The 15,373-nt window shown below is 40.9% G+C and overlaps 1 protein-coding gene across 1 annotated transcript; it reads left to right on the top strand.

The window, feature by feature from the left end:
• The first annotated feature begins 7,807 nt into the window (after nt 1-7,807).
• LOC145987152 (uncharacterized) lies at nt 7,808-12,118 on the top strand. Its single transcript, XM_083121657.1, has one exon. It carries the CDS (start codon nt 7,808-7,810, stop codon nt 12,116-12,118), a length of 4,311 nt encoding a protein of 1,436 aa, XP_082977783.1.
• The last annotated feature ends 3,255 nt before the right edge of the window (nt 12,119-15,373 follow it).

Raw genomic sequence — 15,373 nt, 5'->3', positions numbered from 1 at the left:
ACCTGGCAACTCTGCAGGACCCAAACTTCCGGTTCCGTCTTCTGTTTCTTCTCACACCGATGATGCTATAAATTAGCGAAAATTTTGAATTTTCCTACTGTCCGGTGAGTGTTTCCTTTTACCTTATTTGATTTATATATATATATATATATATATATATATATATATATGATTTTCAAGCTAAATCATAACTGTGCATAAGTCTTATCATTAATGATCAGATAATAGTGAAGAAGATTCATAATTTCTTTAGCAAGTAGTATTAGATTGGGAATGTAGTAGTAGATTTTCTACCTGTAGCAATGCTTATCTATCTTTTATACAAAGTTCACTATTTCTAGTCTAGATCAATATTTTCCAAACTATGGATTGAGACCTATTAGAAGGCCATGGTTAGTTCTGAAAGGGTGAAGGTTTTATAGTATGGTTACAGCTTTGTTCTGCCATTTATTGAAAACATAGACACTTAAATTTTTGGATTTTAGCAAGTGTTAGTTCGTGTGTTTTCTCATTCTCATATCACATTGTTAAAAATTGAGTCATTCAAACATTGATTAATTCTATTCCTTTATTCTTTATGGTAAATGGGGATGACACAAGAGAGGGAGAAGATATCCATTAGTTAACATCTAGAATCTAGATGTACATAGTAATGCTTACAGTCCCAGTAATATAATGAGTAAGATACAGTGGCATCTCGTGGCCTCAAATTTAGCCGGGGCTTATTTTTTAAAGAATTTAAAATATAATGACAATTCACATGAATTACAAAAAATAGGTATTTTTTCTTCTAGACTACAAAACTGGACTTACTTTTTTGAAAGAATTTAAAATGTAATGACAAATTACATGAATTACAAAAAAAAACTGGTATTTATCTTCTTCTAAACTACAAAACTGGACTTATTTTTTTAAAGAATTTAAAATATAATGACAATTCACATGCTTACAAAGGAAACAGGTATTGTTGTGAAACATACCTTTCTACGAACGTTGACTCCTGTTCTTCTGCTTAGCAAATTTTGTTATTACTTTTCCGTTGAAGCCCTCTATGTTTGGAATGTATTCTTTCTCTATTGTAAGCAAGTGCCAAGGCATTTGGTCTGTCTTGTCCCATTGCATTTCTTAAGCAGGTTTTAATACGCTTCAATGTGCTGAAACATCGTTCAGATTCAGCTGTTGCCACTGGAGTTATTAAAACTATGTTTGTCATTTTTACTGTTTCTGAAAAGGTACCCTCTAAATAATTTTAAATAAAAAATGAATGCAATCTACTGATAGAGTTTATGTTTTTCAACTCTTCACTACAATAAAGAACAGGAAGTTCCCTCTTTAGTTTTCCCTCTTCTATGAAGGGATAATAAATCTGGGAAGATGACTCTGTTTAAAGATTGTTCTCTTTCATTATGTCCTCGTAGAACAAGTTCATATCGACCACAGAATTTTAAACAGTCGATAATTCTATTTAATATATGCCTATTTTTCCAGACAAATTCATTGTGTCTTGTAATTGACAGCCTATGTCCTTCATCAATTTGTGTTCGAACATCAACCCTGCCAAACTCACTCCAACATAGCGAATGAAAGCCACCAAAACACTACAGAACAACACGCGAGATCGAACGCGACGCGAAGGAAGTAGCCCCGAATCAGCACTCAAATCCATTGGACTCTCCCCTTCTCTCTCTGCTAGCATGTGACCTTCACTGTAGCATAGGTGGGTGTAGGCCACGCCTTCCTTTGCGACGTGCCCCGGAGATGGATAATTGACATCAATGCCGCTAGGAGCGCTGTCGTATCCATTGCAACAGATGATGAATTTACGTGGGTAAAAAAAGACTGTGTGATAGTTATGCATTATGGTGATTGATAATTACATCAATACGTTTGTTTTTCTTTAGGGGCTAAGCCCCGGAAGCCCCAAGGGACGAGATGCCACTGGTAAGATAACTATGTAATAGCCACATTCTTCTGTAATAGCCAGTGGCGTAGCATGGACATTTCGGGTGGGAACGCCAAGTCCGAAGGAAGGGTCGGCCCTTTTTTTGCTTAATAATTTACTTATGGTATTAGTCGCCACAGGTATTGTTTATTTGCCTCAAGTCCACTGGGTTTTCAATAAAACATCATCTATGCATGTTTTAGCTAGAAAATTAGATGCCTCACTATGCCACAAATGTTTTGAAATCTGGTGTTTTATACGTATGACGCAAGTCATTAAAAACCTACCTGAATCACAAGCGCCTCTGCGCAACAGTAGATGTCATTGTTGTGGATGATCCAACTACTGATTGATTTGGTTTATTTTACTTCGCTTTTCTACCACTTTCGGTTAATTGCGAATATGAATATGAGTGATGATATTGCTGAAGGGACACTGACAAAGAACACCCATGCTGACGCCGGGATTCGAACCAGGGACCTCTGTCATCTTGGCGCAATGTGCAAAGCACTCTGACGCGGAGGTGGGTGGATGATCCAAATATCGTACACTCTACTGATGTAACAGTGCCAATTAGTAATTCAGACCACTGTTTATTACATCTTGAGAATGCTGATAAACATTTTAAAATAATTTTGTCCAGAGACAGTTCGATGTTAAGAGTTTTCAAATGAATGGTAAACATTTCCATTGACACAATATTAAGCAGTTAGATAACGAAAAAATAATAACAATAAAAAAAATAATAGTTTTGTGGGTTAAGTGGTAGAGCAGCCACAGGCTGAACTTCTACCACGAGGACTTCAGCAACTTATTTGACAAAAACTGTGTTGATCTTTTAGTTTCTAATGCACATCGCTGTTTGTGCGATAAATTATACAATGCAGTGGTCATTATGAAGCGATATATTTGAGTTTGGTAAAGTTACGTCAGTCAAGATTGCATATTGTAGCATCACATAGCACGAGTTGCATGAGCGCGAAGAACCAGGTAGGAATTCTACCGCTGTTGCTGTCGTCTGCTTCAGAAGGGTCACATGAACCAATCACGGTAGACCTCTGCTGCTCCGTATGCTGGCGTATGAGAGAGCATTTACGCGCGTGCTGTAGACATCGAAGCTTTCCCTCCAGAAAGACAGCAATGAATATAGAGTTTTTTACGCCGAACCTGGTTGGCGTCCGGCCAGGAAAGGCATTGAAAAAAGATGCTAGAACGAGTGTTGAGAGTGGAGCGTTGCAAGCAGATCGCGAAAAATAGCTATTATAATGCCATGAAGGTCAAACATATATGGAATTAGTCAAGTTTTACTTTATATTCACAGCATTTACGCATTTTTGAAATTTTAAATCTGGGAACGCCAGGCGTACGGGCGTACTATAACGCTATGCCACTGGTAATAGCCCATGGAAGTTTGTCAGTCTAAACGTTTTGAACCCCTTATTGTTATGGGTGATAGCATGTAGATATTTTGCACTGAATTAACTCATAAAAATACAAATCACTGTTGGAAATATTAAACAGCATTACTATGTAGGGAGGAGCTTTACTTCTGTTTTAATTTGGTTGTTAGTATCTCTTGCAGTTGTTTGTGTACAGGACAGTGGCATGCCCAAGGTGGGGTTGGTGGGTATAATAAACTCCCCCTTTGACCCAGCATTAGTTTAAAAAAAGTTAAGTGTGGGAAAATATGCCAAAATATAGGATTGACTTTAAAAAAGAGAGAGAAAAATGTACCCACACTTCTAGCCATATGAAAATCCTGGACATGCCACTGGTACAGGAGGTGCATTGATTCTGCTTCTCCCCTGTAGCTCCTATGTATGGAATTTTCAACTATTTTCAGAGGATATGAAGATGATATCATACAAAAAGGAGTGTAGATGTCCTGACAACGAAGAAAAGATCAAAATATGATTACTACTAGCACAAATGATTCTCCGCTTTTATTTGCTTATAATATCCATCTAATCATTTTGTAGAGAAGAGAATTTTTCTTAAGCACATGGAACATAGGTGAGGAAGTACATGAACCACATGAAGGGTAAGTAAATATTCTATATTACTTTTGTATTTTATTTTTATTATTTGGATACAAATTTATGCATCTGCATTTTGCAGACTAATGAGGCTCTAATATTTGAATTCTCGGCCAGTAAAATCCTATGTGGGGGCTTGTGTTGGGTGCTGTCCTTATGTATTTGTGATTGTCCTTTCATCCATTTCATCATATCACCATTCATCTTCATCTTTACAATTAGCTAAAAGTGGCATAGATCAAACTAGATCAAAGTAAACTAGATCAAATCAATCAATCAATATTAATTAATGACAACTCACCTCACTGCAATCTTCATGGCTTTACCTTGTTCAAGCAAATTTGGAAGGGTGGGACTTGGACGCCCACATGTTACAATGTTCTTTCTTTCACTGAAACAGAAGCTCCCGAAAGGTTTTTGAAAAATGTGTTCAATTACACAGTCACAAGTATCACTTGTACTAGCAATTTAACTTCTCAAGTAAAAACACTGGACACAATACACAAACTTCTACAAAAATTAGATTGACATCTCTGCAAGAGATGTATTCCAGAAATTTCCCTTTTCGATCTTAAAATTCCCTCTTTTGCAAACAATAATTACAAAAAAAACTATTAAGAGTTAATCCATAGACTTCATCTAAAGGGTGTAGGAACTTTTTAAGGGGTTTGGGAGCAAATTTAGCTTCAAATTAGGCCTCTGTGGATACTTTTATGGTCACGTGTCACAAAAAAATGATTAGGATGATAATTGGGGTAGATAAATCCTGTACTATGTATTTAATCTTTTCTATTTTATTAGAGGTTAAATTTCCAAAATTTGCTATATCTTAATATTAATTAAACTTACGTACAACTTGTAAGTTCTTACACTTCTTATCACAATTAATCAGCTGAGCTCAGATTGATTCATATTCAGCAGGCGCTTTACTGCACTAAATGAGACAAAAGAGAGTCTGAAACAAGCAATTGTTAAGTGCATTAATGCATGATGCCTGATTTCCCTGTTTCTTGCACTTTTTGGGTGTTAATCGTGAATATGATTGAGTTATATTTATGAAGTTGATGAAGGGACACTCATAAAGAACACCCGTGCTAACGCCGGGATTCGAACTAGGGACCTTTGTCGTCTTGGCACGCTGTGCAACACACACTGACACGGAGGTGGGTGGATGATCCAACTATCATACACTCTACTGACGTAACAGTGCCGATTAGTAATTCAGACCACTGTTTATTGCATCTTGGAATGGTGATAAACATTTTAAAATAATTTTGTCCACAGACCATTCGATGTTAAGAGTTTTCAAATGAATGCTAAATATTTCCATTGACACAATATTAAGCAGTTAGATAGTAACGAAAAAATAATAATAATAAAAAAATAATAGTTTTGCGGTTTAAGTGGTAGAGCAGCCACATGCTGAACTTCTACCACGAGGACTTCACCAACTTATTTGACAAAAACTATGTTGATCTTTTAGTTTTTAATACACATCGCTGTTCATGCGATAAATTATACAATGCAATGGTCATTAAGAAATGGTGTATTTGAGTTTGGTAAAGTTACATCAGTCAATATTGTGTATTGTTGCATCACATAGCACGAGTGGCACAAGCACGAAGAACTGGGTAGGAATTCTACGGTTGTCGTCTGCTTCAGAAGGCAGGAAGGGTCACATGAACCAATCACGTAGACCTCTGCTCCATACGCTGGCGTATAAGAGAGCATTTGCACGCGTGCTGTAGAGATCCAAGCTTTTCCTCCAGAAAGGCAGCAAGGAATATAGAGTTCTTTACGCCGGACCTACCCAGCGTCCAGGCAGGAAAGGCATTGAAAAAATGCTGGAACAAGTGTTGTTAGTGGAGCGTTGCAAGTGGATCGCAAAAAAATAGCTATTATAATGCCATGAAGGTCAAACATATATGAAATTAGTCAAGATTTACTTTATATTAACAGCATTTACGTATTTTTTAAATTTAGATCAGGGAACGCCGGGCGTATGGGCGCACTATAACGCTACGCCACTGATGTATACATTCATTTTATATCATTAAATTTAAGTTGTAATGATTAATAGTTAAATATGAAGCAAATTACTTTGCAGGCACTTTGTTATTTGTCTACTCGTTGGATTGATAATATCCTTCTTTCCGTGTGGCAGTGTACTCTGCTCCTGCAACTTCAAGGAGGTATTAGAGTTCTTCCTATCCTCTTGCACATTTCCCCTTATCTCATATCACAGGCCTGTTGTTGATTGCTGGTTGGTTCATGTTGATAAATGACTGACATTCAAGGGACCTATTGTGTACTGTTGCCTTGGATGTGGGGTTGTCTGCTGCGCATTTTGCACTGTGTTGTGAAGACATGAAGGAAAAAGGGAATAGGGCTCCATATATTCTCGACTTCTGTTATAGTAGTGGTGTGATCAACACCATGTTCTGCAGTGGCGTAGCAACATTTCACGGGGCCCTGAGCAAGATTAGAATATGAGCCCCCCCCCCCCTTCCATTCTTTAAATTTTAAATCTCCATGCGAATCAATACAAAATCTTCAGGGATACAACAGCAATTTATCATATTTTAATAATAAATTACTGTCTAAAATTATAATAATTTCAGATGCCCTAAAACTGTCTTTCTCTGTTTTCCGGGAGTTGAAATTTGAAGTTGTAGGATAGGCCCATACCCAGAGGATGGGCCATGGTGCACCCCCCCCCCCGAACTATGAAATATTATAATGTGAAGATATAAGAACCTATGAAAATAACATACGATTTATCAGATTTTGCAAGAATTTCGATTTCGTCCTTGCATATATGATTGATTGATTGAGTTGCTGTTTTAGGTTTACTTTATGTACAGAAAGGCTAATTGGGACTGAACCTACAGTTTAAAATGGGATCCGAACCACTGTGTGCATCCACAGGGTATCGAACCCTTGGACCCCTTGGTTACAAGACCACAATGTTACATCGGGGGAGATCTTTGCATTGTATGAATGGGTTATTTGGAGAGAGATGCAGGTTCCAGAAGTTTGCAGTCTGCAACATTGAATATTTTTTTTTTTTTTTTAGCCATTGATGCAAGTCTACAAGACATCCCCATTTAGTCTGGACAGTCCATTCTTTTTAATCCTTGTCCAAACTCTTTTCAAACTGCAGTTGTTCGGTGAACAATGCATATAATTAGTGTTTTTTATCTTGTTTTCCATTTTTGTGTATATGTGTGAGTTATTCATGTGAAGTGTGTGGGAGTAAGAAACTGCGGAACCTCCCGCATACTTGATTTCGGGAACTTACACACCCACAAGTAAATTCGGGAACGTCCCGAGAGGTGAGCCAGGCTCTTAGCTTGGGCGTTGCCACGAGAAAAGAACAGTCGTCATCAGAGAGTCATCGTGAGAAGAACCGTGTCACACGCGCGCGGTCACAAGTGCGCTGTAGAGACATCCTACAGCAAAACAGACAGTCCTTCGTGTATATTGTTTAGTTATTGTATAGTCCTTCGTATATGTGTATTATAGACATTAAATGTATGTATATATCGTCTTTGTGCGTCTGTTACTTAACCAGACACCGTGCGGGAACCGACGCATTTAGGATAATTCGGGCCAGGGTGGAGTTCAGCCAGTTAGCCAATGTAGTGCGGGGCTTTCTGGAAACTGACACTCAACAAATGGTCCTCCGGGCCGGATGCGTCGCAATTGTAGTATTCGTGCCGTATTCCGGTAGTTTGTCGTCGGGAAATCAACGAGCCAGAAGAAGAGTCAACGTGCCACACCCTCGGTCCGCCATATGCGTTTAGCGTCTCTTGTACGACGAGTCAACATGGAGCAGTTACAGGCGTCAAAGACAGTCCTCAAGCGGGAAGTTACTCGGATTGAAAACAAGTCAGCTTCACCAACGCTGGAAAGTGCGACAATTCAAGTCTACATAGACAAGGTCCTTCAACTAAGTGCAGATTGTAGTGCATTACTTGTGAATCTCGCTAAACAGTGCGAAGAAACATTGTTCTCTGAGTACTACGATGAACTGAGTGCGGTGCAAGACCGATTAGAGTTCTTGTTGGGCTCCCTGTACCAAAAACAGAAGGAAGCCGTTTCTCCCGTTGTCGCGGTCGCGGTGAACAGTGATGCGAAAAGTGACGTTCGGTTACCAAAACTAACATTACCAGAATTCAGTGGTGACATTCATCAATGGTTGTCATTTCGGGACTTATTTGTGGCATCGGTTCATGACAACAAACACCTCAGTGGCGCTCAGAAGTTGCAGTACTTGAATTCGGCATTAAAGGGTGAACCGTCATTATTAATCCAGTCCATCGCAATAACGGATGCAAACTACGAGGAGGCGTGGAATCTGCTAGTTTCGCGGTACCAAAACAAAAGAGAGATAGTGAACAGCACGATTAATCGCTTGGTTAATCAACCTTGTGTGCCATCACGCTCGGCTACAGGGTTACGCAAGCTCATTGACGTCACTTCTGAGTGTGTGCGTGTGCTGAAGGTTTTGGACATCCCTGTAGAGGCTTGGGATGCAATTTTAGTCTTTCACACCACCGACAAGTTGGATGCAGAATCTAGGCAACAGTGGGAACTTTCCCTGAAGAATGCAGAAGTGCCCAAGTTCGAGGACCTGACTACGTTCCTAGATGTGCGTGCCAGAGCTCTTGCAGCGTCTACGGTGACCTCCAGCCTCCCAATGTCTAGCAAACCCCCTCCCAGGGCCACTGATCGTCAAGTAAAGAAGAATGTGAATTCGTATCACACAGGTGCTGAAACTGTGTGTCCTAAATGCCGCGGACACCACAGGTTGCATACTTGTCAGAAGTATCAACAAATGTCGGTGAAAGAACGGTACTATTTTGTGAAAAGCAACAATCTGTGCTACAACTGTTTGCAATTGAATTGTAACGTCGGAAAATGTACTTCGCGCACGTGTATGGTGTGCTTTAGAAAGCACCACACATCCCTTCACTTCTCTCGTGAAAATCCCAGTTCTACGCGGCAAGTAACGTCCCACATCGCCAGCAAGAAGAAAGCCATTCCGTTGCAGGAAGTTCTCTTGTCTACAGCCACCGTGGGCGTGAGGGATAGACATAACAACGTTCGGCATTTTCGTGCACTCTTAGATACGGGCTCTGAGTGTACATTTGTCACGGAAGACTGTAGTCAGCAATTAGGCCTTCGAAAGAAACACATCAGTGTTGCCATATCCGGTATTTCGGCAACCGGTATCGGTACTTCTCGTTCCATGGTGGACCTACAGTTTAGGTCAAAAACGGGCAACGAAACGTACACCACCAAAGCCATCGTTGTGAAGAAGATTACAAATAATTTGCCCAAGCAGCAATTCACTTTTGATCAACAGTGGACACACCTACATAACCTCGATCTTGCCGACCCGTCCTTCAACAAACCAGGGAAAATAGACATTTTATTTGGTGCGGACATTGTTCCCTTGCTTCTAAGACCTGAGAAAGTCGCAGGTCCAGTAGGTACACCGACAGCCATAAGTACTTCACTTGGGTGGATTCTTATGGGCAGAATTAACGTTCCGCGCAATAAACGCGCAGTGTCATCACATCATGCGTCATGTAGTGATCTGGACGCTACCCTACAGCGCTTCTGGGAAATAGAGACTGTGCCATCGGTAAAACTGTACAACGAAGAAGAAAACTTTTGTGAACAACATTTTCGGAAAACACACGCACGTGACATCGACGGTCGTTATGTTGTGAGATTGCCCTTCCGAGAACAAAGCGGTGTTCTGGGTGCTTCACGTTCCCTAGCGGTGCAGCGTCTCAAACAAATGGAGAGACAACTCGTCAAGAATCCACAACGTCAACAAAAGTATGCTGAGTGTATGCAGGAATACATAGACTTGGGTCATATGAGCGTCATTTCGAATTCAGAATTACCTGTGTCCCAAGAAAGCAGTTGCTACCTCCCACACCATAGTGTCATCAAAATGGACAGTTCCACAACGGCTTTACGGATCGTGTACGACGCCAGTGCGAAGACGACGACAGGAGTTTCCCTCAACGATAAGTTGCTTGTAGGCCCCAAGATGCAAGACGACATAATGCCTTTGTTGCTACGTTTTCGTACGTATCAAATTGCCCTTACTTCGGACGTTGTCAAAATGTTTCGACAGGTGAAATTACACCCAGATGATGCAGAATATCATCGCATTGTGTGGAGGAAGTCACCGAAAGAAGAGATACGAGACTTCAGATTAGAGAGACTGACGTTTGGTACGGCTAGTGCTCCTTTCTTAGCCACCAGGTGTTTACAACAGCTGGCCCGCGACGAAGAGGCAGACTTTCCTGAAGCAGCGGCGATTACATTGAGAGACTTCTTTGTAGACAATCTAGTGACTGGCAGTGATACAGTAACGCAAGCTATCGCGTTACAAAAACAAATAAGTGAACTTCTACAAAGAGGTGGTTTCGAATTGCGGAAATGGTGCTCGAACAATACACGAGTACTGAATGAAATCCCGGTACATTTGCGAGAAACGAACTTTGCATTGGATGTGAGCATAAATGAACATATAAAAGCACTCGGGATCGAATGGCATCCAGCGAGTGACGAATTCGCGATATCAGTGACGCAACCCGCAATTCGTGAGCAGTTGACCAAGCGGATTTTGTTATCAGACATCGCGAAAATATTTGACCCCCTAGGGTGGATATCTCCAGTAACTGTCAAAGCAAAGATATTCATGCAAACACTTTGGCAAGTTAAACTTGACTGGGACGATGTACTTCCACCAGAACTAGAAATTGCATGGCGAAGTTTTCGGGCGGAGTTGCATACGTTGCAGGATGTTAAGGTGCCTAGGCGCATCGTGTCTTCAAAACCGCTAACGTGCGAACTGATAGGCTTTTGTGACAGTTCCGAGCGGGCCTATGCGGCCACTGCCTATTTACGTTCTACATACAGCGACGGCAGTATTGAAGTGCATCTTGTAGCAAGCAAAACAAGAGTCGCGCCTCTGAAGAAAGTGACTCTCCCGAGACTCGAACTCTGTGCTGCAGTGTTACTCATACGTTTGCTGCAGACAATAAAGGAAGCTCTTCATTTGAACATTACAGAGATGCGTGCATTTACTGACTCTACAATAGTGTTGTGTTGGATAAACTCTTCTCCTTCTAATTGGGGTACATTTATTGCCAACAGAGTTGCTAAAATACACGACGTTCTCCCTGCAGAGAATTGGTTCCACGTGTGCAGTGAAGAGAATCCAGCTGATTTGGCGACAAGAGGAATTTCTCCCTCAACCCTGTTCGAACGTGATATTTGGTTCTTCGGCCCACAGTGGTTACGTAATCAGTCCTTCAATCCTACACGCACGGTCAACGCAGCAGCAACAGCTGAGGTTGAGAGAGAGAGAAAAAAGGGTCTTCTCGTATTACAGTCTTCGGTCGAGGTGGAGGAGTTATTAGTAAACAAGTATTCAAACTTATCAAAGCTCCAACGAGTAGCGGCTTGGTGCTTCAGATTTATGCATAACACCAAGCGAAGTGCTAATGAACGTCAGTTTGGACCCCTATCAGCACGCGAACTTAATCACACGTTGCTTGTGTTAGTGAAACAAGCACAAATTACAGCATTCCCTACAGAAATAAAGCATTTGAAAAAAGGGAATCCTTTGCCTTCAAACAACCCATTACTCAATTTGACTCCTTTCCTGGACCAGGAGGGAATTCTGAGAGTAGGTGGACGTTTACACAATGCACAAATGACAATTGATAAGAAACATCCCATTCTGTTACCTCGTGAACATAAACTTACAGAGCTCATCGTGAAACATGAACATTTGAAACATTTGCATGCGGGACCACAATTACTTCTCGCTGTCCTACAGCAAGGTTTTTGGATTATACGAGGGAGGGACTTAATTCGAAAAATTGTGTTTAAGTGCAAAGAATGTTTTAAGGAAAATCTACGGACAGGAGATCTGGTGTTGTTGAAAGAAGCTACCCCTCCACAGCAATGGAAGCTAGGAAGAGTAGTGAAAGTTCATCCAGGACCAGACAAGTTAGTACGATCAGTGACAGTGCGAACAGCTGATGGGCAATACAGACGTCCAATTGTGAAACTTGCTCCTCTCCCCTATTCTAAGGAGACATAAGTGTACTACATTGAAATTATTGATTGTGGTTGAAATTAATATTTCAACGGGGGGGAGTGTGTTCGGTGAACAATGCATATAATTAGTGTTTTTTATCTTGTTTTCCATTTTTGTGTATATGTGTGAGTTATTCATGTGAAGTGTGTGGGAGTAAGAAACTGCGGAACCTCCCGCATACTTGATTTCGGGAACTTACACACCCACAAGTAAATTCGGGAACGTCCCGAGAGGTGAGCCAGGCTCTTAGCTTGGGCGTTGCCACGAGAAAAGAACAGTCGTCATCAGAGAGTCATCGTGAGAAGAACCGTGTCACACGCGCGCGGTCACAAGTGCGCTGTAGAGACATCCTACAGCAAAACAGACAGTCCTTCGTGTATATTGTTTAGTTATTGTATAGTCCTTCGTATATGTGTATTATAGACATTAAATGTATGTATATATCGTCTTTGTGCGTCTGTTACTTAACCAGACACCGTGCGGGAACCGACGCATTTAGGATAATTCGGGCCAGGGTGGAGTTCAGCCAGTTAGCCAATGTAGTGCGGGGCTTTCTGGAAACTGACACTCAACAGCAGTCGTGTTGCGAAAATGCTTTGGGGGGGGGGTTAACTCACATTTAGACATGTTCTTCATTTTATTAATCATTGCTAATACGTATCGTTTAATTTATAAATATATTATTTTCTAATCATAGGAATATGGCTGTTCAATGATACTGGTATAAGAAAATGAAAACAATGTTAATTTACAAAACACAGTACAATTCAAATACTTCAGAGAATTGCCCAAGCTGTACATCATGTGACAACCTTTGTCTGTAAGTGACTGTGTTGCTGATTGTCAGATCAGGGGGAGGGGGTCTATCGGTGGGTTGATTTTCTTCCGTTACTTTGGACCATAACATTGAAACTCTACAATTGTACAGCCAAGAGCAAAGAAAATAGTAGACAAATTGTAAATCACTATTTTAATTCTGTTTTTACCTACATCCAGGGACGTCGTTAGAGGGGGGCACGGGGGGCACTGGCCCCCTGAAACGTTCACGTGGCCCCAGCAAACTGTTCTACATTTGCTGAAAATTTTACTTTCATGACAAATATTGCAAAATAGTTTTTCAGTATATTTTTCTTTCAGTTAGAAACACTGTACTTAATTTGAGTGGCATGAACCCAAAACCACATTTCTTTCTAGTTTTCCTGGTTCTAGCTATAGTGGATGTCAGTGTAGGAACCTAGAACTTCGTTGTTTCTCGAAATTTTGAGGGAGCTGTCTTTCCTCCCCTAGCAGTCGCAGGTCAACAACAGGCAGGGGTGGGCGTTGAGAGTGTTGCCGTTGCGTCCAAACAAAGTTTTGAGCTTGAGTAGATTGAAGAACGACCGCTTGTGCAGCGGTAAACCACATATACAAACAGTTACAACTGGTCCCGAATCAGAGCGCAATACACGCTAAATAAGTATAATGGTGGCAGGATGCCGCATATCTCCGGGTAAGTAGTATTATTCGCACCAAATAACTATTCTACTATTGAAACAGTCTAAAACACGCAACGTGTTAAAAGTAATTATCTTCACAAACTGTACGATTTCTCGAGTCGCATATTTTTCTCGATATCGTGAAGACCGATTTTGAGAATCCTCCTTAACCTCCCGGATTCCGCAGTGATAGCGTTGTTGCCTTGTAATCGAGGTGTCCCAGGTTCGATACATGAGTGGAGATACACAGTGGTCCGGATCTTACTTTAAACTGTAGGTCCAGTCCCGATTAGCATTACTGTGCATAAAGTGGACTAAAAACACCAACTCAACTCAACTCCTTAACAAACTTTTCGAAGAATAGTAAATACATTTTTGTAATTTTGAAGTATATTATTGTTATTATTTTGGGTATTTTTGGTTCGTATGAATCTGTCTCACACAGAAGGCTTATTTTGTTGAGTCAAGTACAATAAAAACCCTTGCAATAAGTCACTGGAAAGACATGTGAGGTTGCACATATATTTAAGCATATATAAATATATAATTTCCCGTGGTTCGACAGCCCTGGTAGGGCCTTGGTCTATCTCCCGACTGCCAGTCCCTCCCACAATCCTACCTAAAATTTTAGAGGTGTGGAGATATTTAACCAGTAATGGGGTGACGTGGGGTCAGCACGTCGAACCCCCAACCGTTATAGGGGATATCCATAAAGAATAATTATATTCTTGTGGTAAGGAGTCGTTGTCATTTAACAAACTTTATTGATTTATTCCATCAGCATTATTTAAAATGTAGTGCCATACTGAACTTACCAACTTAACAAAGGCATATTGATTGCTAAATGAGGCATTTTCCTTGTGTTGCAGAGCAGGTTCAGTTTTTGGAGTATTGCAATGTTTTACACAGTCCGTTCGAAGAATTTTGAGAATATTGATGTTTTGTCAAAGGGACCCCCCACGAATAAATATCTGTGGATGTTTTACAGGTTTCATCGTATTTAAGAAGGTAATTTTTCCGGTGCAACTTTCCTCCGTACAACATGTATTTTGCCACTCAAGCTGAAGAGCCGATTAATAGGTGCAACGACCTTGGCAGAAAGAAACTCTGATTGGCACCATGTTGACAAAAGACTCAAGAAGTCCCGCAACTGACAGAACTCGAAGCGCTCGGATCCTACGGTGACATACACTTTGATTGAACACAAACGGATGCATTGCTAGGAAATACAGTGATTTTATGGGCCGTCCCTTTCTGGGAAGTCGGGGAACTTTTGAAAACACACTTTCCCTTCATGCACACCAGGGGGCCTAAGCCAGATGCCACACCCCTTCCCACAAAATCTTCTCTTCATCTGGCTCTGGTTATCGGCAGCGCCGAAACGCACTGCAGGTAGCTAGGACTTTCTGGGTTAATTACTTTATGGTTCAGCATGGACATATGCTTTTCAAATTGCAAGAGACAAAATTCTACTGTTTGTCCTTTTTCTGGCGGGAGATGAATGACAAAGATGTCGCGGTTCCTTCAGGTTTCCACACTCAACCCTTGTGCTCATAACCTGCAATGAAAGGAAAGGCCATAATAAGCCTTTGTAATGGACTTTATATCCTTCCTTGCTAACTTTCCACTCATTTTCAAGAAACGTCTGCTTCTTTTTGCCCTACTGTGTTGATTGGTCGACAATTGATGACTGCCAGCTAGTTCGAAGAACAGTTTGATCCAAGAAGTGGTTTCATAGTTAGCTTCTGTACTGTAAACGTGAGATTCCGGTAGGATCACGGAG

This window comes from Lepisma saccharinum, chromosome 1 (genome assembly GCF_977018435.1).
Source record: "Lepisma saccharinum chromosome 1, izLepSacc3.1, whole genome shotgun sequence".
NCBI lineage: Eukaryota > Metazoa > Arthropoda > Insecta > Zygentoma > Lepismatidae > Lepisma > Lepisma saccharinum.
Note: the sequence above shows the minus strand (reverse complement) of the source record. Positions and strands in the feature narration are given on the sequence as shown.

Coding starts and splice junctions, on each gene's coding strand:
- LOC145987152 (XM_083121657.1), top strand. CDS start 7,808: ATGGAGCAGTTACAGGCGTCAAAGACAGTCCTCAAGCGGGAAGTTACT.